The following is a 20,921-nucleotide window of genomic DNA, read 5'->3' as shown; positions in this document are numbered from 1 at the left end:
CCCCCTTCCCCTCCTCTGAAGAAAATTTTAAAAACATAATTTTATTCAGAAATGCAACCAGTATCCATCCCGGACAATTGTTATTCCAAAAGTCTAAGGAAAAAAAATCGAAAGGGAAAAATAATAATCAAATGAATAACGTTCGAAGTGCCAGAAAAGATGTTTTTTTAAAAGACCTTTTTCTCCGAGGGGAGGGGCGGCACTTTATTTTTTCTGGAGGTAGGAGCAGACATTGGTTAAAGTATATTATATTATTGTCTATATAAATTAGGAAATAGCCTATATTTTTCGGAGGGGGGGGGGGGGGTAATGGGCGTCAGAGTTTCTTCCAGACATCTCTTCGGGGCGAGTTCCCCCCCCCCCCCCCAAAGGAAAGTCTACCGAACCTCCCCCCCCCCCCGGAACGAAATGGAATTTATCTAGAAAATGTATACTTTTAACAATGTCCGCCGCCCCCCCCCCCCCTGGAGAAAAAAGTCTCGAAGAAACACAGATGGGCGTGCTCCGATGTAACGTATCATGTAATGATGCTGAATTATGTGACATTTAAAAATATTTTACTAGCGATACAATCTTACGACGTTATTTTGCATGTTCGACGGTGAAGCTACGTTGTAACATTAAAACTTCAATTGTAGACTACCTTTTTTTCCGTTTAAACATCAACATTTTATAACAGACGATGGTCTCGTTTTGCGGAATCAAAATTTTACTATCACTTACCAGTAATATCCACAAAATGACATGACGTCACAACGTACTAGACCTTGCCAAATTAACCATGAACAATGAAAAATAATGTTTTTAAAATCATTTTTTGTAATAATAAAAAGAAGAAAAATTAATTATTTCCCAGGCTTTCTAAGCCCAACTCCTCTTTAGACACTCTCCCTCCCCCTCGTCATGTTGTTCTAACCCCCTTCCCCATCCACCCCTGATCAAATTATTATAATTGCATAGGCCTATGTGTTTTATTAATTTAGATCTACGTGCATTTTATGCTTATTGCTGGTAAATAGAATTTTTTTGTGTATTGTTACAGCTCACGTTATTTACATACGCAAAAGTAGACTAAAAAATTTAACAACTCCGTTTTTGAGCTTCCTAAAACAATACGTTGAGAAACTAAGTAACTGGATATCTAGACTACCTTTATCAGCTAGCGATGTGAAGAATAGGAATGTACACATAAACGGAGTGTATAGAATCTAAATCAAATTAGCGGTTAGCAATAATAAATTACTGAAATTAATTTAGTTAGATCTAGATCTATAGACTAAATTTTTTTAGTGATAGAATCTAGATCTAGAATCTAGTAGATTCTTCTAGATTAGGGCCTAGTAGTTTTGTTGTTTATGTTAAGTTGGTTTTAGTTTTTATATTACCAGATTTGAGATTGGCCTATCTATCAGCAGATTACCAGACCATGTCCAATAAATCTGGTCTCCTTCCTCATAGTCATAGGCAATTTGTTTTCAATTTTTAAAAATGTTATTAATTGAATTAGATTCTAATTATGACCAGTCTAAATTTTAAAATTTGTCTTTTAGTGGCCCATTGTAATTGTCAAATCAGAATATTGACTCTAGCATGACAAGCACCAGAAAGCTAAACATTGTTTGTCCTGTCATAAAGCTGGCGCCGTTCCATGACCCCAATTTTTTAAAAATACGTGACTAGTTGCAACCTCTGAGCATGTGAAATCCAAGTTTGATGAGCTGGAAAGGGGAGGGGAAAAAAAAAAAATTTTTCTGGACAGAATACGCCTAAATTATAAAATACTGTCCTGGCTTTAACAAAGGGGTATAGTGTGTGATTTTTTTTTCTCTCATCAACAGTTTTTTTTTTTCTTCTTTTTAGTCTATTAATTATTTTTTTCAAATTATCCAGGCTGCAAACAAAACTTATTCAAAGGATTATATAGTTGAAATAATCAAACATAGTGCACAGACATGTCATAGTAGTGACTTCAGTTAATCACAAACTGCTGTTGAGGTTTATATTTATTTCACTCAAAGTGTGATTTTGAATTATAATTATAACTAAAAAGACTTGACTTATTCAGTTGTTATATTTAATAATTGCCAGCTTGGCTATTTTTTTTTTAAATAATATAAATAAATAATATTATAATCAACATATTAAATTTATAGGCTAAATGTCATTTAAATGAATTAAATGAAACTGAGAAAGGAATGTTGATCTAGAAATGAAATGTGGTTTTGAATATAAACAAGGTTAAAAGTCTGTATTATGAGTTGGAAACTGCTTATAAATATTGAAATGTTAATATAAATTTTATAAATATTTATATAGGTCCATAGAATAGTATAAAGATATGTTAATTTTAGGTATACATACAAGTGTAGCCATAACATTTTATTGTTCTATCAGTTTCTGTATTAAATTTTTCATTATATATGAAAAATTAAAGAAGGTATATGTATGCAGCTCTAAATACTAGATCTAGATCCTAATAGATCTAGTAACATTGTAAAACTATTATTTTGAATGCAGTAAAAGTAAAGATAAAGAAATTCATTAGATTCTACAACTATGAGTGCTGTTTTTATGTAAATTACTTTTATTCTTTTTGAAAACATACAGCTTTAAACTTTATATTTATCCTGCAACTTCTCCTGTTTTAATATGATTGTTTTTCTCCACATATTTTTAAAATTACTCTTGCATTTTTATTTAGTAATATTTACTGTCAACATGAGAAAGGGAAGCAACTTTTGTGGTTTAGCTCAATAAATTATAATCATTATGTTTTATTCAAGTATTTTCCAGCTCCGATCATCAGTTTTAATATTTACAAACAATTTTTCTAATCCACAATTAAACAATCACATTGACATTAGATCTTTATCAGAATAAAAGAATCAAGAATAGATTTTATATATATTATATATTTTTCTGTTATGCCTCATTGTGCATTGTGTCTGATACTTATATATAACTAATCACAAAACCTATCTATTTTATCTAAAAATGTGTTGAACCCTACTAATTATTGATAATTATTATAAAATAGTTGTATTTATTTTCTAGAAAAGTATTCAATCGTCCCAACATGTCTACACGACCTGAAGACTTGTTTAAAAGGGTTAGATCTCAGCTGGATGAAGAGGATGAAGAACCAGAAATCATTCAAGCTAGGCAAAAAGGCATTCCTTCCCCCTCTAAGTTGGCTATCTGTGGACTTGCCGGAATTGTGTTTGGCATTTCTATTGAGAAAGGAAGAGGTATGTTTTAGGTTTATCTAAACAAATTATGTAATTAACTTACACATAGTGTTATTAAGCATAACATCAATTTTATGGGTTGCTTTACCTTCTTTCTCTTAAAAAATAATTGAAGTTTGCATTTAATATATAAAGATGTCTGCTGATTAGGCTAACTACAGCAGCATTAGTGTTGAATGCTGCAAAGTTCTTTAAAAACATAAAAACAATTTATAATTTCAGTATTTGAACCACACATAATAAGGGAGCAAATGCTGTTTACTAATTTTACAATGCTGAAAATGTTTTTGTCAGCCTCTGCCACAGGTAATGTGAAAGTAAAACATGTCTTTATTTTATTTTTTACTAACACTTCTCAAACAAATCATATATATTTTATAACCACATTGCATCCAGTGTTTATTTCTAGAACCCATGTGTATCTACCTCTAGCTGTAAAAGAGCATGTTTTTATACCAATTAGCCATCCTCTTGCTCACACTTCTTTGATGGGTTGGCCTGTTTATCCTAACATTCATATAACAATATTTATGCATGTTTATTAAAAAATGTCTGAACAGGTATGCTGGTGTTTTCTGTTTTGATGATGATTCCTGCGACTTCACGGAAAATGGATCAAGCTATAAAAGAGTTTTTTTCATGCTTTTCTTCAAAGGGTGTTTTGGCAGCGGGTTTGGGAGGTGCTATGTTGGGCTGTGGCATGACTTTAGCTGGAGCGGTCAGTGTTTTTGTTTGTAGTTCATCACAGTAACTTTTGAGAGATTTTGCTCCAGTTTTTGTGGGTTTTTGTTTACAAATGTGTGGTAAAAGAATTCAAAATATTTTTAGTAAAGCTAGTCAGTCTGATGGTGTTCTGTGATGTTCACATGAGTATATGAAATATGTTTCACTGGGGTGCGAAGGTGGAAAACTTAATGAAAACTTGAGATTGGGGTTTTTTACATTGTAGAATTTTAAAAATGGCAAATCAAATATTCCCATATAAATTCGTATGTGTAGGGGAGAGCAATTATTACACCTCATCACAGTAAACTAGTTGGTTGTTTTTTAATACTATTCATTTCTTGTCACTTTTTTAGTGTCCTGGAATGGTTTTGGCTCAAGTGGGAGCTAGTGTACCTGATGCAAGTATGCTCATACATTTTTTAAAAATTTTTTTTAGCGTGCGAAAATTAATTTGGTTTATTTTAACTTAATTCTGTTAACATCATCCTCATCAATTAGCTGCATAAACTCACGCCTTAAAATTAAATGTAACTTGAAACTTGTGTCTGTGCCACTAAGATATATAATGTTTAAAATATTGAAAGCTTTTAAATTTTATGCCTTAATTTTTCAGTCCTTACAATGGTAGGAGGATTAATTGGAGTATATGTATATGCATTGACAAATCCTATTGTTTTAAAACTTTTCACACCCACCAGAAGATACAGATACAACAGGTATAACTTTCATTAGGCTTAATCTAATTGTTGCAGTAATTAATTACTATAAATAACTACTGCAATTACCCAGTGTCTAACATAATTTAAAAAAAGCTATACAGCTAACGTAATTTTGAGTTGTTAATTCATTAGATTACAATCCTGTTCATGTAACATATTTAAAATATTTTTCTTTGCATTTAGACATAAATAATAGTTTACAAATCTTTAAGTTTAAGGAAATAGTAGAGGTTATTTTGAATTTTCTTTTGTTTTTCAGTGTTGATGAATACTTAGGAACTCCATTTTTTATTATAGCTTGTCCTCTAGCTGCAATGCTGGGTCTAGCAGTATTTGCTTTTGAAGTAGTCTTTCCTTGGTACACTCAGGTAATTAAAAAATCTGATATTATGATGGTTTATGTTAAAAAAAAATTTTTTTTTCTCTTAAATTTGTGTGTACAATTAGGGTAAATAAGTTTCATTTAGAGCATAGAAAAAATAAAACATAAGCAGTATTGTGTGCTTTACATTGTTTTATTCAAGAGATAATTTGTTGAGTTCTGTGTGGCAATGTTTTTTAAAATCACAAATATATAAATTGTTGTATAAAAATTGTTTTCCTACTTAAGAACTCTGTTCTTTCAGTAACCAGTGTTCTATCATATTCTGTCTAGGTTGAACTTTCTGGTAGTGGAGTTTTAGGATCTCGGGCATGGCCTCCATATGTAGCTGGCATCCTAATTGGACTGCTTCAACTCCCTGTTGTTTTAACTGTGGAAGATACATTAGGTGTATAGAGTTAGAGATGCATATATTTAATTTTAAAAACGTGCTTACAGTAGTAGTTAAAATTGTGTAATGACTAAGGAATATTTTTTTAACTAGTTGATTTTTACTATTTAAATAAATTTGCCTCCAAGTTTAATCTAAGATTTAAAATGTCTTTCATTTCATAGATGAAATGGAAAAGAGATTTTTTTGTTTTGAAGAAGAGTTACTTACATGAATTGTAATTATTTAGGTTCAGGTACAAGTTATACAACATTGGCATCTCAGATCCTTATCATCAGACCTCTACAGTCTGTATTTGCATACCTGAAGAAGTATACCTCAGGTGTAGGGAACTGGTGGCAGGTGAGATAAATAATACTAGTCTTAGAAGAATTTTAAATTTACATATGGTGCAATTGGGGTTCATATATGTTTTACTACTGATAGTAATTCTAATTTCCTAGTTCATAAACATATTCCATTTTATGAAGCATATATATTTTTTGCTTGTTTCTAAATAGGTGTTTTATGTTTTTGGCGCTATTTTGGGTGCCAGGATTTCCGCCTCTGCATCAGGTACAATAGGAAGTGTAGAGGGTGTTGGACCTTGGTATAGTTTGACAGGAGGTTTTCTAATGTTGTATGGCTCAAGGTTGGCCGGTGGTTGCACAAGGTATGATTAACAATTACAATAATAGATTGTTTGTTGTTTGAGACATTGTACTAAGTCAGTCTTGCCTGATTGGAAAAGTTTTAAAATAAAGCTTTCTTAGTTCTCAGATATTGATAGTAAATTTCTAGTTCAATTTAAGTACTATTTTAAATGTGTATTATTAATTTTCAAGTGTGGTTAGTTTTAATTTTTAACAATTTAAAAAAAAATTTGTTTTAATCTATCTGTCAGGTGTAACCTCTTTTTATTTTCTTCATTATAGTGGCCACGGTTTGTCAGGTATGGGACTACTAGCTCTGCTGTCTTTTGTAGCAGTACCAACGATGTTTGCTGGAGGCATTTCAGTGGCTTTCCTCATGAAATATGGAATAGGTGTCAAAATGTGAAACTATTTCCAAAATGTATGGAAATATTTAGTTAACTGCATCCAAAATGATGTGTAAAAATGTTTCCATATTATTATACATATCAATAAATTAATGAACATGTGAACAAATATTTATTCCACTGTTTACATGTATGATGGTACCAAATTTTAACCAAAGTCATGACCTAATTTCCCACTTGGCTAAGATACAGCTGACTGCAGGCCATTGGTATAAAATTAGTTTTAGATAAACTTAAGAAAACTGTTTTACATATCTGCATTCTATAAACAAAGCAGTTGATTTTCATTTCCTAATCCTAGTCTCATAAGTAAAGAACTAAATGTATAAATCCCATTAGAAAATTTAAATTTAGCTTTGTGTCCTTCTGTTCTTGTGCTGTTAAGTACAAATCTGTAAATTTATTTCAAATTGTAAGATGTGATTGAAATATTTTCTAAGTTAAAACAAGAAATCCACTGTCATTTTCATAATTTTGTTATGGAATGATAAAAACCTACTGAATTTTGGTTAAACATTTTTTATACCATGGTGGTATCTTTTCTGGTTTCTTGTTATTCATGACCCTATCAGTGAACAAAGTGGCTAAATCTACTATGATTGCTAATAGAATATACCATGTTAGATTGTCATGACTAAAAGATCATCACTTTTCAAAAAATTTTGCAAAATCTTGCCGGTTCTACACAGGAATATTGGCTATATGAATGATGTGGTATGAGGAACCCAGCGAATATTAGCAGCACAATTTTATTTTTATGTTGTGTATAATTTATTTCAACAAAGTTCTTATATTGTAAGTCTTTTTTTTTTATTATTGAAGAATTTATGTGAAATGATTGATACCTAAAACTCTTATCAACCATTTCAAAATGGTTGTTTTGTTTGACAACTGATTTGTTACTTTCAGAATTATTTTCAGTAAAGGACTAAATGCTTAGTGTACAGTCATAAAATATTTCTATTGTGCCAGTGTACTTAGTTATACAGACTAAAAACTGTGATTTGTTATATTTTCAATTCCATTTTCCTTAGCATCTCAGGTTTTAACTGTTGTATTTATAAGTTTTCATATTATGAATAGTTTCATATTCAAATTTTTCAGAATGTCATCAATATTTGTAAATATTTATATAAATTAAAGCATTAATAAATTAAAGCCTTTTTTGTAGATTTTGTCAATTTCATAATGAATTTTATTAATTTCACATGATTGCACATAAATATAAATGGTTCTCACAGACTTGTAGCCCCTTACCCATGAAAGATCTTTTATTCAAAAATGAATCATCTTCATAGCAGACCTATTCAATTCACTTATTTTAAAAGCTTTTTTTTAAATTAAAATTGAACACAATTATTATTCTAGCTAATTTAGTTGGTAAACATTTGCAATTCTAGTAAAATATATGCATGAAGCAAAATTGTGCACAACTGCTTAATGCTATGCCTGCAAAGAGATAAAAACTATGACCCACACAGAAGAGAAGTTAACATCAACATCAAAACAATAGTCCCATAAAAACATTTAGGCATGTATAAAAATAAATACAAAATGTACATATTTGTGCGCAGAGAACTGAATTATTGTCTGTAAGACAGTTCATTAGAAACGAGAATAGCTTAAAAATTTGTTAATAAAATGTCTGAGATAAATTATCATGAACAGTAGGCTACTGCTAAAGTTTTTAACTGATCCTTAAGAAAATATTTTCAAAATGTAAAGAAAAACATTTAAATATGGTTATACTCATTTTTACACTGAACTTTCTAATATCAGTTGCTTTGTCATTGTCATAAAATGTAAAAAATTAAATTTTTTTTAGCTAGTAATAGAGTGATGGATTTTTAGAAATGGTCTTTAACTATATACATAGCACTTGTTTCTGTTTTAAAAAAACTGCTGCTAAACAAAATATCTAAGCAGATGCAATAGCTATGTACATTACAACCCAGCAGAACTATTTTATAAAATAAATATTTAATATATTCCAAAAGTAAGGCTCAGCAAATAATGAATTCCAACAATATATATTTTAATTAAAAGTTTATAATTTAAAAAATTATTGTACAATATGAATAAATAAAAATTATTTGATTACTGTAGATAAGTGAAACATAGAATTTAAAATGTGTATGTTTAAAATAATAGATTGGTAATGTAATTTCAAAATGTGAACATAAAATTAATAATCTATTTTGTGGATAAAACATAGCTATCATTAACATTAAAATATAAGTTGTTCTTTATCAGTTAAAATGTACTTTAGTAATGAGTGTTTAATCTTTTTGCTTTGTCCTTACTTTGTAATTTCATCACTTTAAAAATCAATAGGCAAATTAATGTATTTTGTACAATATTTACAATACTTTTTAAATGTTGTCAATACTAAAACTAAGCGTAACTAATAATACATATATTGAGTACTATTTTATTTCAACCATGGTAAAATTTCAATATTGCTTTTTTAAAAACTACTCACACAATTCAAATGAGAGAAAAATTTTACTAACAGGAATTTTCTCCTGTTAGAAAATAAAATAATGCCAATATCACATTTCTTTCATGTAGATTATTATTATATGTAAACATGAAATATACAGAATTAAAATTTTAAACCAACTAAAACCAAATGCTATTATCCCCAAAAATGAATCTGCCATGATATTCAAAATACTACAGTCTGTGCACTCTCAAAATAAATGTTATGAATCTGAAACATTGGCATATATAACACCAGGTTTTCTGGCACTCTTTCTCACAGCTATTACTGGACTTTTCATACCTCCACTGGCGCTAGGTCGAATCAATTTGGCAGCAACAGTTGTTTCTGACACAGGATCTGAGCATTGACCACTGATACCTTAGTTAATAATAAAATTATTGTGATTTATTAAAAAAAATTTATTAAAAACAGGCAAAGTAAAATATTTTAAAACTTTTTTTCTAAAATTGCATTGGTAATGAGAACAAGTTAACAGAATGAAGTTTAATCCTTGTACAAGGCTAATAGTTTTGATAAGTAGGATAAGAGTAATTCTAAACATAGAGAAGATTTAGCATATTCACGAAATCTAAGATATATAAGTGCGTTGTTACATTAAAATATTTATAAATCAAGAAAATAAAAACATAGTTTTATATTGATGCAATTTACAAATTAGTGAAGTATGGATCCAATGGGTTGTTTTATTAGCATACAGGTTTAGTCGTTAAAATAAACAGTAACATTATTTTTATCCTTGTAAAATACCTTCTATGCTTGTAGAACTTTTTGGTACATGTCTTCTGCGCTTGAATTCCACTCCGTGTCCATTGCTGTTGTTATTTGTATTGTTATTACATGTGCCTGGCAACAATGTGCCAGGATGATGACCCTGCATTCTATTCCAATGCTCCCTGTCCTGGAGAAATTTCCCAACGGTATACCTTGGCATCTATTAAAAAACAAGATCAATTAATAAGTATGCACTTATATTCTTATAAATGGTTTTTAGTAAAAAAAAAAAAAATTGTAGAAACAATGCTCAATCAGCATAAATTATTTCAACAGACAAAAATGTTGACCCACTTTGCCTTTCAGCTTTCTTCTGCCTAACCGAATTTCCCGGCCAGTCTGTAGATGCATGAAAAGAAAGTTTTAAATTACGCACTTTTAAGCAATTGAGATGAGACAAACTTTTTAAAATTTTGTTTTAAATAAGAAAATACATAGTTTTTTTTCTTCTGCAATGTCTTGGGTAAAGTAAGGTTGCATGTTAAAATAGTTAAATAGATATATACATAAACACACAATGAAATGAACATTTATAAATAGAAAGCTATTTAGATATAAATAGATGGAACATACTTCCATTTAATTGAACATATTACACACAATTTACAGATGTTAGCACAAAGTGATCTTTCAAAAGTTGGAATTTAATGATACCAAATCCAATTTTAAATTAAGGTTTTTTAACCCTTTACCTGCCGGGGCAGCAAAACAATTTATTTCCCCCTACTTCCACCCGGACTAAAAGATGACACATGTTATTATGCCTGAGGTTAAATAGCTTAGTTATTTACTAATAATTAATAAAAATAGCACTGGTCCCAGAAATAAGTACACAAAACACAACTTCTAATATTATTTCTATAAAAAAACTTATTTCAAATGCTAAAAACAAATTTCAATTTAGTCACTGCAGCTACTTTCTTTTTCAATTGCTAAAATATTAATAAAGCCTGATTCAATGGCAGAGGCATTTTAATTAGATTTAATTTCACTAATTATACTGCCAGTAATTTTGAGAAAAAAATTCTTAACTTTAGAAAAATCATAGAAAATGAACCACTAGTGATAGTACGAGAAAACAACGTTAAACAAAACATATTTCCGCTTCTGCCAATATCATCAAAATCTTGTTACAAACGAGACTTCTAATACTACGCACAAATAAACATACTATACATGGTAGGGCGACCGCATCAACGCACTGTATCACACAGAAAAATTCTCTGGCAACCACGGGTGCATAGGCTTGAAAAGGGTTAATACAGGTATGAAAATTTCACTTATTACAGAAGTTATTCCACTTGTGAAACTGATATTTCCCCCTCCCCTGTGAAAATGAATCTTTATGTGATGACATTTATTACCCCCGACAGAAGACGCCCCATTCTGGCTTTAAAACTTTGATTAGAGAACTTAGGGAGATGCGCAAATGTTCCTGTTAGTATTTTTTCAAAATCAGAATCAATTTGCAGAGGTTCATCTGTTACCCTTTCATTTTCCCACCATGGTACAATATCTGGGATTCCACATGCAGGTCCTGGCTCATGAAAGAAGTCACTTTGTTCATCATCAGCTGGAACAGCATTAATTCAACTTTTAGTATATTACAGTATTTACAGGTAGAAAAATTTGAGCAATTAATACAAATTAATTGAACTACGATGATAAATAATTTGAGTGTTCACTGCGAGCAAGCTATGATGTTGTTTCAAATTGGATATCTGCTAAAACTGTTAATATCGATGAATGAAAAGAATTTAGTTCAAATAGTAAAACAGTGTAGTACAGTGAAGTCACTCACCTTCTCTTGCATCTTCATTGTTAGCATTTAAATCACTGTCAAACTCACTACTGCTCAGAGAACTCTCTCTGTAAGAAAGATTCAATTATATATGATAAAAAACAGGACTATATGGAGATAATAATGTATAATTAATATGCTAAGCTTTGGGAGAAATATAACAAAATAAAATCAAGAAATTTTTTAAAATTAAGATCCATATAAGTAGTATTAATAAATAATGACTAGCGCTCAAATAACAAAATAAAAATTATTTGCAAGTTACAACAGCATATACAGATCAAACGATATTTCAAAATGTTTATCTGAATGTATTAAAATCATTACTTATTTAAAACAATAAAATAATCAAGTGAACTTCAAGAGAATTCAGCTATCACTTACTGAGAAACACTAGCAACTTCCATCCTATCCATATTCAGAGAAATCCCTTGATGTGGAAAATCACTATAATTATAATCTGTACGGCTTTTGCTGCTTCGTTTTCTTTTCCCAGCAGTCACCGCATGAGAATGAGATGTACTATACATTGAACTAGACACAGGGCATCTTAGTCCAGAGAAGCTTGCTTTATCAACAGTAGTGCTTGGTGATTCCTCTTTCCTTTTACCAAACTGTCTGTCCCCTGAGGCTGAATCAGCATCAGAAGGAATAGGATCAGTTAGAGGTGATGAATCCACTGCCATAGTTTTAAATTTTCGTCTTCTCCTCTGAGGCCGAAGAGGAGAGAGATTTTCTGTAAATGAATCTGATTCTACCGGAGGAACAGAATCAACTATGGGAACTGTCAATTTTGGAATTCGCTGACAAGCTGCCAAATCATCTGAATCACTATGGATCACATTCCCAGCATAGTCTCTAATCGGATGCTCATCAATGCTGCTTTCTGAAGCTTCACTTATAGTTCCTCTTTTCCAGTAATAGCTATTGGCAGAAGGACGTCTGATTCCTCTACGTTTTTTGACATACCTTCTTGGATAAGTGCTAGAGTTTGCCCCTTCAGTCTGAGATGTTCCAGGCCTGCCTACAGTTGCTGTTTCTTCCAAGGCAGTGGTAAGATCTTGCACCAACTCATCCATTATAAAATTACGTTGTGCATAAACTTTTAAGTTTTCAAAATCTTTAACAATATTGCTCTCCATCGGACCTCCATAAAGTTCTGAGAATGTGTTACAATTTGAATGAGCATTATTATTTAGTATTTTAATTTAGGTGAAACTTTTGTTTTTCATTTTTTTTTTGTCTCTCAAAAATTATTTGTAGCATATTCATAGGTCTATAATACTATAATATAGAAATTTATGCTTTTTATAGTATAGTAATTTAGTAGGCCTAGTAAATTTAATTGAATTTGGATGTAATAATAAGTTGTTATTAGTAATACTAATTAGGCCTACTTAGTAATTTACTAATTAGGCCTAATTGATTAGGCCTTAATACTAATTAGGTAAATATCCATTTTAGCGTATTTTATTCCCCGCTTCACGTTCACCTCCAGTTGAGCGTATTTTATTATAAACACAACTGAAACACACAAAAACGTTAGGAAAACACTAGATCTACTTATTTTTTTATGAATGTGATTTTTAATTAGAAAAGGTAAAAAAAAAACATAAAAAAGCATTAGAACTGTTCCAATTAAATATCGTGTGATCGTCAGCGGTAGAAAATTCCTTACACAGTCGCGGGTTCACCGTGAGTTCACATTGACTTTAATTATCAGCATACGTCATAGCTCGGGCAATAGCTGTTTGAAATTGTGTTGGCCTCAGTTTTGGGGTCATTGTAAGTTCATTAGGCCTAATGTTTATTTATAATATCATGCCTGGAGTTTTACCTACTAATTATTAGTACTATAGGGCCTATTTAATAAATAGTAGGCCCTATTTATTTATTACTACTGCTATTAGTATTAGACGGGCCTACACACAACTACACAGACTACACTCTACACACACACTCTTGTCTTAGCTTAGTTAGTCAGAGTCTTCTACTTCTACTCTTCTCTAAGGTCTAAGTCTACTAAGTAAGTAAGTAGTAAAACTAGATCTAGAATCTAGATCTAGATTAGAAGAGTATAGATCTAGATTCTAGATCTAGTAATAAACTTAAAACTACTAGATCTAGATCTATAATAAAAAAATATAAACTAACTAGATCTAGATCTAGAGTTCTAGAGATTAAGAGATTCTAAATAAAAACTACTCAACTCGTAATCGCTAGACTGCTAGACTAGACTTCTAGTCTAGTTTTATCATTTATGAATATATAGAAGTCTAGACTTAGATCAGAGAAAGTGACTCAGCAGCTAAATCTAGATCTACTTACTTGGCTCATTTCATGAAAAAAAAACCTATTATTTTTAAAAAAGCAAAACGAGTGCTAGATCTAGATTTAGATCTATATTTCAGTGTATCGACTTAACACCATTCATTAATCATTAATCGCCATATTGATATTTTGTATAGTCGTAAGCGAGATTCGTATTCGATATTATCATATAGAGTCCTTTCATATGACGTCACGTCCGTTCGTGATACCTACGCCCGCCGCCACAGTGGTGTACACAAGATGTAAACACAATCAGCTGTTCGCCAGCGCTGGACGTGTTTACCAGCGCTGGACGCGTTCACTGTATGTAAAGAACCGCACCCGCGGAAAAGGAAAAATACGTTAAAAAACTTGAACTCTTAGGAATTGAAGATCCTTATACTGTTATTGACAGTTTCGTATAGATAAATATGTGGACAAAATTTCTAAATAAAAATACTGTTAGTAATACTGTTTGCGTTTAGAGTTAAAGTAGCCGAATCTGATCAAATGCAGTTCTCGATACTTTGTTTCATGTAAGGACAGTAAAATAATGAACTTCATTTTAATTATAAAAGATAACTATTAATAAAACAAGTATGCTCGACCTTCACAAATACTAATAGTAAAAGACAAAGTCAAAAGTAATAATAAGAATAATAAGATCTAATAGTAGGCCTAATACCTGGCTCCGCTGGGTAGACATAGAATCTAGAATCTACTTCTTTACTTAAATTTAATTACTTTAGATCTACATTCGATTCAAAATACACCCATACTAAATCAAAAGTAGTCATAATAGGCCTAATAAAGCATTTAATTGTCTCTAAGATCTAAAATCTCGCTCTATCATCTAATCATTTTTTTAGCAAACGAAATTTTCTGAAATTGAAATAGATTATATGACTAGACTTAGATCTAGAATCTGCTACTTAAATTAAATTGTAAAACTTTATACAAGCATGTAGTTGATATTATTGTAGTAGAAGGCTTTAATAAATTACTAAGGCCTACCTACTTTGTTGTCTTTTTACAGCAATATGTATCTGATACTGGACTGAGTTTAATTAAATTCAAATTCATATCTAGTAATTGGTCTACTAAGTTTTTGTAGCCTAGTAGTACAATCTAGATCATACCAGCCAACAACAAATAACCACATTATTATTATTTGGTTAATGATTAGGCTAATTTTTTTTTAAATTCACTGTTTATAAAAGAAACAAATCAAGCTAGAAACATTATAAGTGAGATGGTTTAGAATAATAACAATGGACCCAGTCTACAATTGATACAATTGCAGGTCTACATAGGGCCTACAGTCTAGTAGTTTACAGTAGGCACCTAGTGTGTAGCTAGTATACTAGTGTGTAGCTGTCCAGAGTTAAGATTCTTAATGCCTTAATGCTTTCCCCTGATAAGCCGTGTGTGCTATAAATGACATAACATGACACCGAGGTGAGAAGTGTTGAGGGGAGAGCAGTGGGACTTTCTCCTTTGTTCTCCCTGCTGGGCCCTGAGGGTCAAAATTATATAAGAAATACTATCTCTGTGGGGCTGGGTATCACGGAGGTGAGACATTTTCAGGGGAGGGCAGGGCAGACTCCTCTTTGGTTTTATTGTGGGCTAGATACAGGTGGGGGCAGCCATTATGAGGGTTGAACGTCAGTATTAATGTGTCTGATTACTTCCCTGCTGGATTATAAGGTCTTAAATTGTATAACATGCTACCCAGATTGGTTATTACCCATGGATTATATTAGCCGTTGTAGTGTGGGTTTTGTAGGAGTTAAGTGGTCTCACGTTTGCTACAGTAGATAACCTCTAATATATTACTGCATTTGATCAGCTTCGTCTACTTAAACTCTAAACGCAAACGGTATTACTAACAGTATTTTTATTTAGAACTTTCGGCCACATATTTATATTATCCACGAAACTGTCAATAACTGTATAAGGATCTTCAATTCCTAAGAGTTCAAGTTTTTTAACATATTTTTCCTTTTCCGCGGGCGCGATTCTTTACATACGGTGAACACGTCCAGCGTTGGCGAACAGCTGATTGTGTTTACGTCTGATGTACACCACTGTGGCGGCGGGCGTAGGTATCACGTGATTTAGGTCACGTGTTTGCAAGGACTCTATTATTTAATAGTCGAGTTTGTGTTATGCATTTTGTATATTTAATAGTCAGCTAAAACTTTTTAAATTTTTTTCTTTTTAATTTTGGATTATTACTAGAATACCCGTCATCCGTTGGATAACTGTGGGTTTCGGGGGTCATCCATCAAAAAACATCACGTCTGTCACTCAGAGGCATAGCGACCCTTCCCGGCGCCCAGGGACAAAGTTTTCGATTTGAACCCCCCCCCCTCAAACTTTTGATGTGCACCCCCCCCCCACTCAAACTTTCGATTTGAACCCCCCTCAACCTATCAATTTATTTTTCCAAACCATTTTGGCGCCCCAACATATGTCCCCCCCTCTTCCCCCCTCCACCTCCCCACCCCCCCTTCCCCCCCCCCGCCTCCCCTCCCCACCCCCCGCCTCCCCTCCCCACCCCCCGCCTCCCCTCCCCACCCCCCGCCTCCCCTCCCCTACCGTCCCCCCCCCCCCTCCTCGGTACGCTACTGCAGTGTCACTTATCGTCACAAAAAACAGACCCCACATTCAAAAATATGTTTCTTATCTTTTAAAAACACCGAAAACACCGATTTCGGACTATTCCTTCATATACTGACGTCACAGGTGACCTACTCAACTCTACTTCACCTGCCCAGTGTCCTGTCAAGTCTCAGACAACATGTTTTTATCGTTTAAAAAACAATTCCAGCCGAGCATGTATCTGACCACACTATCCTTTCATATGCTTAGGACAAAGAAACAGATGAACTCTACTTCACCTGCCCTGTATCTTGCCAAGTTCAGATAGGCAACGTTATCATTCACATCTAAAAAAAAAATTGAAAAAAAAAATGTCATTGACATATTGGTCTAGAACCCGTGCCTCCTGCATGAGAGCTGACTACGCTACCATTTTAGCTATTTACTCGTGACGTCACAAGTGAATTTTTATACTATACTATGTGTCTCCTTATGCAACTTGATTTACGCGTATAGATTCTAGATCTAGATCTAAAAATAAGTCTAGTAGTACTAACTTTCAAATTAAATTTTATCTTAAATAAGCCAAACAAAGATTTATATAAAATAATTAAGGCCTGAAATAGATTCTAGATGTAGAATTTACATTGAATCTAGTGACCTACATCTAGGCTAGATCTAGATCTAGGCTAGATTCATAAATTTCCTTCGATAGCTGATCTTTAGATCTAGAGAAATTTATCGTAAAACTAAATGAAAAAGACAGTTGAAAATTGATATAAGTGTTGGAACGTAATAAATACAGCAAACGGACGTATTGTTAAAGTTATGACCGACAGAAAATTAGATTTAGAACGCGTTAAACTTTTGAATGGGAACACAATTTTCTTCAATAGACGCCGCCATTTTATTGTACTAAAGAGTAAACAAAAACCTGTGACGTCACTATTCCCACAAAGTTTAGTCAAGGTTTTAACATTTTAAAAAAAAATGGGTTATTCTGCGTAGGAATAAATCAATTAATTAATTAACGTCTTTAAATAAATTTGTGATCAACAGTCTGTCTGCATTAAAAAATTATTCTCTACCTGCATACCATTTTACAGCTTTCCAGATAGAGTCGAACATATCACAATTTTCGATCAGGCAAACAAATAAATATTCAAACATGTAAACAAACTTGACTTTTAGTAGTATATAGATTATGACTATATATAGATCTAAATCTAGATCTGGTTTAGAAGAGAGATAAATAGGATGGTAATCGGGTGTGGGGTTTTTGTTTTTAGGTATTTCAACCTCCCCAAAAAATACAAGTCACAATACATTCTAAAAACTATGTAGATCTATTTAGTGTTAACTACTTGATATATTAGACCAGATGTGTAGCGAGGGCGGCGCGGGGGGTGCGGACCGCACCGGGTGACACAATTTAGGAGGGTGACACCATGCCAAAAAATGCAAAATGTACAGAAGAAAGATGCTTTTTGCCATTTCCTTAATGATTAATTAAAGTTAAATAGTCTTTTAAGTACAAAACGACAATTATTATAAGTGTGTGCTGGGGTGACACCATGACGTAAACGTGCTAACTATAGAGAAACAATGTTACATCCAATTGTATTATTAACAAATTATGGAGTTTATAATATTTAAATTTGTATAAGCTAATTGCTTTAAATTATTCATCGTACCATTTTCTATGGCAGGAATTTTGCAAATTAAGTATTTAAAAAAACCAAAGGCAAGTTTACAATAGTTACATAAAATTGCTCTAAAGGGGCCGTCCATAAATGACGTCACACTCGTAGGGGGAGGGGGGTTCGTAATTTTGTGCCCGTGTGTGATGAGGGGGGGGGTTCAAATTGTTTGACGTCACATTTTTGCATTATTAAAAAAAAGCAATGCTAGAAAACGAGTTTTAGCCGTTATTTCGGGTTTTAGAAAACGGTTTTAATAAATTGTAATAGGAATCGATCAAAATACTCTATGTTGACAGAGTTCTGACAAGATTTTGGGAAAATATCGATGTTTTAAGAAAAACTCATCAGCAATTTTGAGGGGTGGTTGTAGGCTGAGGTGTGATATCATTATGGGGGGGGGGGGCTGGCTTTTTGTGACGACGTATGACGGATGGGGCCAACTTTCAAGCCATTCCGGAAAGGTTTGTCGGCGCTTTTTACTGGTCATTGGCTCTTAAGGAGCCGCCCCCGTACCTCTGTCCTAATACTCTATTTAAGAATAGTTAATGCACTTGAAAAGCCAGATTTAGACATAGATCTAGTTAGTTTTAAAATGTTTAGTTACACTTTGACCGCTTTGCTAGCTATAGTTTACTACAAAAAATATATAAATTAGGTATTCAGCCAACTTGCTACATTGTTTTTTAAACCGTGGGGCGTATATCGTGATTATTTAGATGATGTTGGTCACCTTCTGTTTACGATTCTAAAGTAGTTATTACGAGTATTGCTAATACGATACTACCGTTAGAAACCAAGGTTGTTTCAAAATGGCGAACGTAGGCGACAAGCAAAGAAGAATACCAATAACTAATAAACTTGGTAAAACGCTGTTTACAAACAGTGAGCCTAGGTATTTAATATTTGCTGTAAATATCTTGTAGTTATCATTCAATCAATTACTTTTTACTATCATTTTTGTTTTGTAATACTATTAATTTTTAAAGTAGATTTATACTAGATCTACTACTACTACTATAGATCTAGTACTTGTCTTGTAGTACTACTACCACAGACTACTAGATCTACATTCTACTATATCTACTTTATACAGTAAACTTTACAGTTACACTTTACAGACTTCACAACTATTATATTATAAAAATAAAATACTATAACTATATCTATGTTATAATTTTTAAATATTTTATTATTATTAATATTTTAATAATATTAATATTTTATATTTATTAGGCCTATATTTTTGCTTAAAACTTAATATCTAAATCTGAAATCATAATAAAAAGGATAAACAAAATATATATTGTATTATTATGCAAGTTTCCAAATTTTCATAGCTTACCCTAATTCAAGCCCTAATGTAACCTTAATTTACTAAACCTGATATTACAGTACATCACTTACAACAACCTAATACACCTATTTTTGAAACAGTACATTTTCAGACACTAGTATTACTAAAATTAATTTAGTTATATCCATGAAATTATGGCATGATCCATTTTAAAATTCAAACTGGCTTTTATTATTAAATTTCTGAAATAATGTGCTATACACATTTCCTTTTTGTTGATTTGTGAAAATTAAAATAATTTTTTATATAACATCACAATTTTGAAATTTTAAAATTAAATACTTGAGTGTGGATTATCAGTGTTTCCCATTAATTTAAAGTAGTATAAAATGGAGGTATTTTTTGTTTCCACAGGATTCCAGAGTATTCAAGATCACATCCAATTATTCCAAAGCTGTATGTACAAGACTGGAAAAAGGACATGGCTAATAGAGATTTAATCACTAAGGTTATTATTAAGTTTGAATATCCTCACAAAAATATTATCAAATCGGAATTAGGAGAAAAAAATATAATCTTCAAACTCCAATTTGCTTTGACATAATTATAAAGTTGTTAGGGTGAGTCATTGAGAATATGGTGTACATTTTGCTGATATATTTTTCCAAATGTCACCTCTCCATCCATTGTTAATGAACACTTTATATTCCTTCTATTGTTCAAGCTATTCAAATCTCCTAAAGTAGGATGAAAATGTCCCTCATTTATTTTTAGCCATAGAGCTATTATATGGTTTTTTTTTACCTCAAGCTGAGTGGTTTATTAATGTTTAAAGTATTTTAACTTAGTAATTATTTTCAGATTTATATCTCTGAAACTTTCAATATACGCTACTTATATATGCACGTGTTACCATTTTTTCTTGATTTAGAATGCATACCTTGGAGGCATCCCAAATTATGAACATGATGAAAACCTTTTTCTAGAAAAGAGAGAACAAACGCACTATAATGTTGAAGAATGGAACAGGGTTCAAGAAAAATTAACCATTCCACCTCGAAGTGAACTACTACGTCCCGATTTTCATCATGAAACATCAAAATACCAGAGTGAACTTATGTTCAGAAGAGATTCAAGCGCAATTTGAGATAAATTGCTACTGTATTGAAAATGTTTCTAATTTAAAACTAGTATAAATGTCAGCACCAACACAACTTTGATATTGTTTTTAAATTTTATTTAAACCAAGATATTGGTTTTTATATATACAACAATTTCATATATCATTTGTGTTTTTATTTTTTTTTATACATGATGAACCTTTACAATTCAATTTTAGTTGTAAAAACATGTTTATACACCATCAGTATTAAAGTGCATTGAAAAACATTTTTTTAATTGTTTTTTCATACTGTACATTTTTGCAG

General features: G+C 31.7%; 3 protein-coding genes across 4 annotated transcripts; 2 read left to right on the top strand and 1 right to left on the bottom strand.

The window, feature by feature from the left end:
* Positions 1–1,205: 1,205 nt before the first annotated feature.
* LOC131936579 (UPF0394 inner membrane protein YeeE-like) lies at positions 1,206–7,584 on the top strand. The gene is made up of 11 exons (XM_059293633.1): positions 1,206–1,224; positions 3,055–3,248; positions 3,471–3,554; positions 3,809–3,966; positions 4,328–4,376; positions 4,588–4,690; positions 4,953–5,061; positions 5,349–5,463; positions 5,696–5,808; positions 5,967–6,118; positions 6,381–7,584. Exons 2-11 carry the CDS (start codon positions 3,077–3,079, stop codon positions 6,502–6,504), a joined length of 1,179 nt encoding a protein of 392 aa, XP_059149616.1. The 5' UTR covers positions 1,206–1,224; positions 3,055–3,076; the 3' UTR covers positions 6,505–7,584.
* An 89-nt stretch (positions 7,585–7,673) lies between these two features.
* Positions 7,674–14,044, bottom strand: LOC131936567 (G patch domain-containing protein 2). 2 transcript variants are annotated; one of them, XM_059293614.1, is made up of 7 exons: positions 13,912–14,044; positions 11,968–12,742; positions 11,584–11,651; positions 11,147–11,355; positions 10,077–10,121; positions 9,759–9,942; positions 7,674–9,368 (listed from the first exon to the last, which is right to left on the bottom strand). In XM_059293614.1, exons 2-7 carry the CDS (start codon positions 12,723–12,725, stop codon positions 9,211–9,213), a joined length of 1,422 nt encoding a protein of 473 aa, XP_059149597.1. In that variant the 5' UTR covers positions 12,726–12,742; positions 13,912–14,044; the 3' UTR covers positions 7,674–9,210. The 2 variants fall into 2 exon arrangements, with proteins under 2 accessions (XP_059149597.1, XP_059149605.1); XM_059293622.1 differs by having other exon boundaries at positions 11,270–11,355.
* A 4,938-nt stretch (positions 14,045–18,982) lies between these two features.
* Positions 18,983–20,886, top strand: LOC131936559 (uncharacterized). The gene is made up of 3 exons (XM_059293600.1): positions 18,983–19,092; positions 19,909–20,002; positions 20,426–20,886. The coding sequence occupies exons 1-3, from the start codon at positions 19,010–19,012 to the stop codon at positions 20,639–20,641; spliced, it is 393 nt and encodes a 130-aa protein (XP_059149583.1). The 5' UTR covers positions 18,983–19,009; the 3' UTR covers positions 20,642–20,886.
* The last annotated feature ends 35 nt before the right edge of the window (positions 20,887–20,921 follow it).

Source organism: Physella acuta, unplaced genomic scaffold (assembly GCF_028476545.2).
Source record: "Physella acuta isolate Inbredline_101_S28 unplaced genomic scaffold, ASM2847654v3 ptg000015l, whole genome shotgun sequence".
In the NCBI taxonomy this organism is placed as follows: domain Eukaryota; kingdom Metazoa; phylum Mollusca; class Gastropoda; family Physidae; genus Physella; species Physella acuta.
The sequence above is the reverse complement of the archived record's forward strand: the minus strand, read 5'-3'. Positions and strand labels throughout refer to the sequence as shown.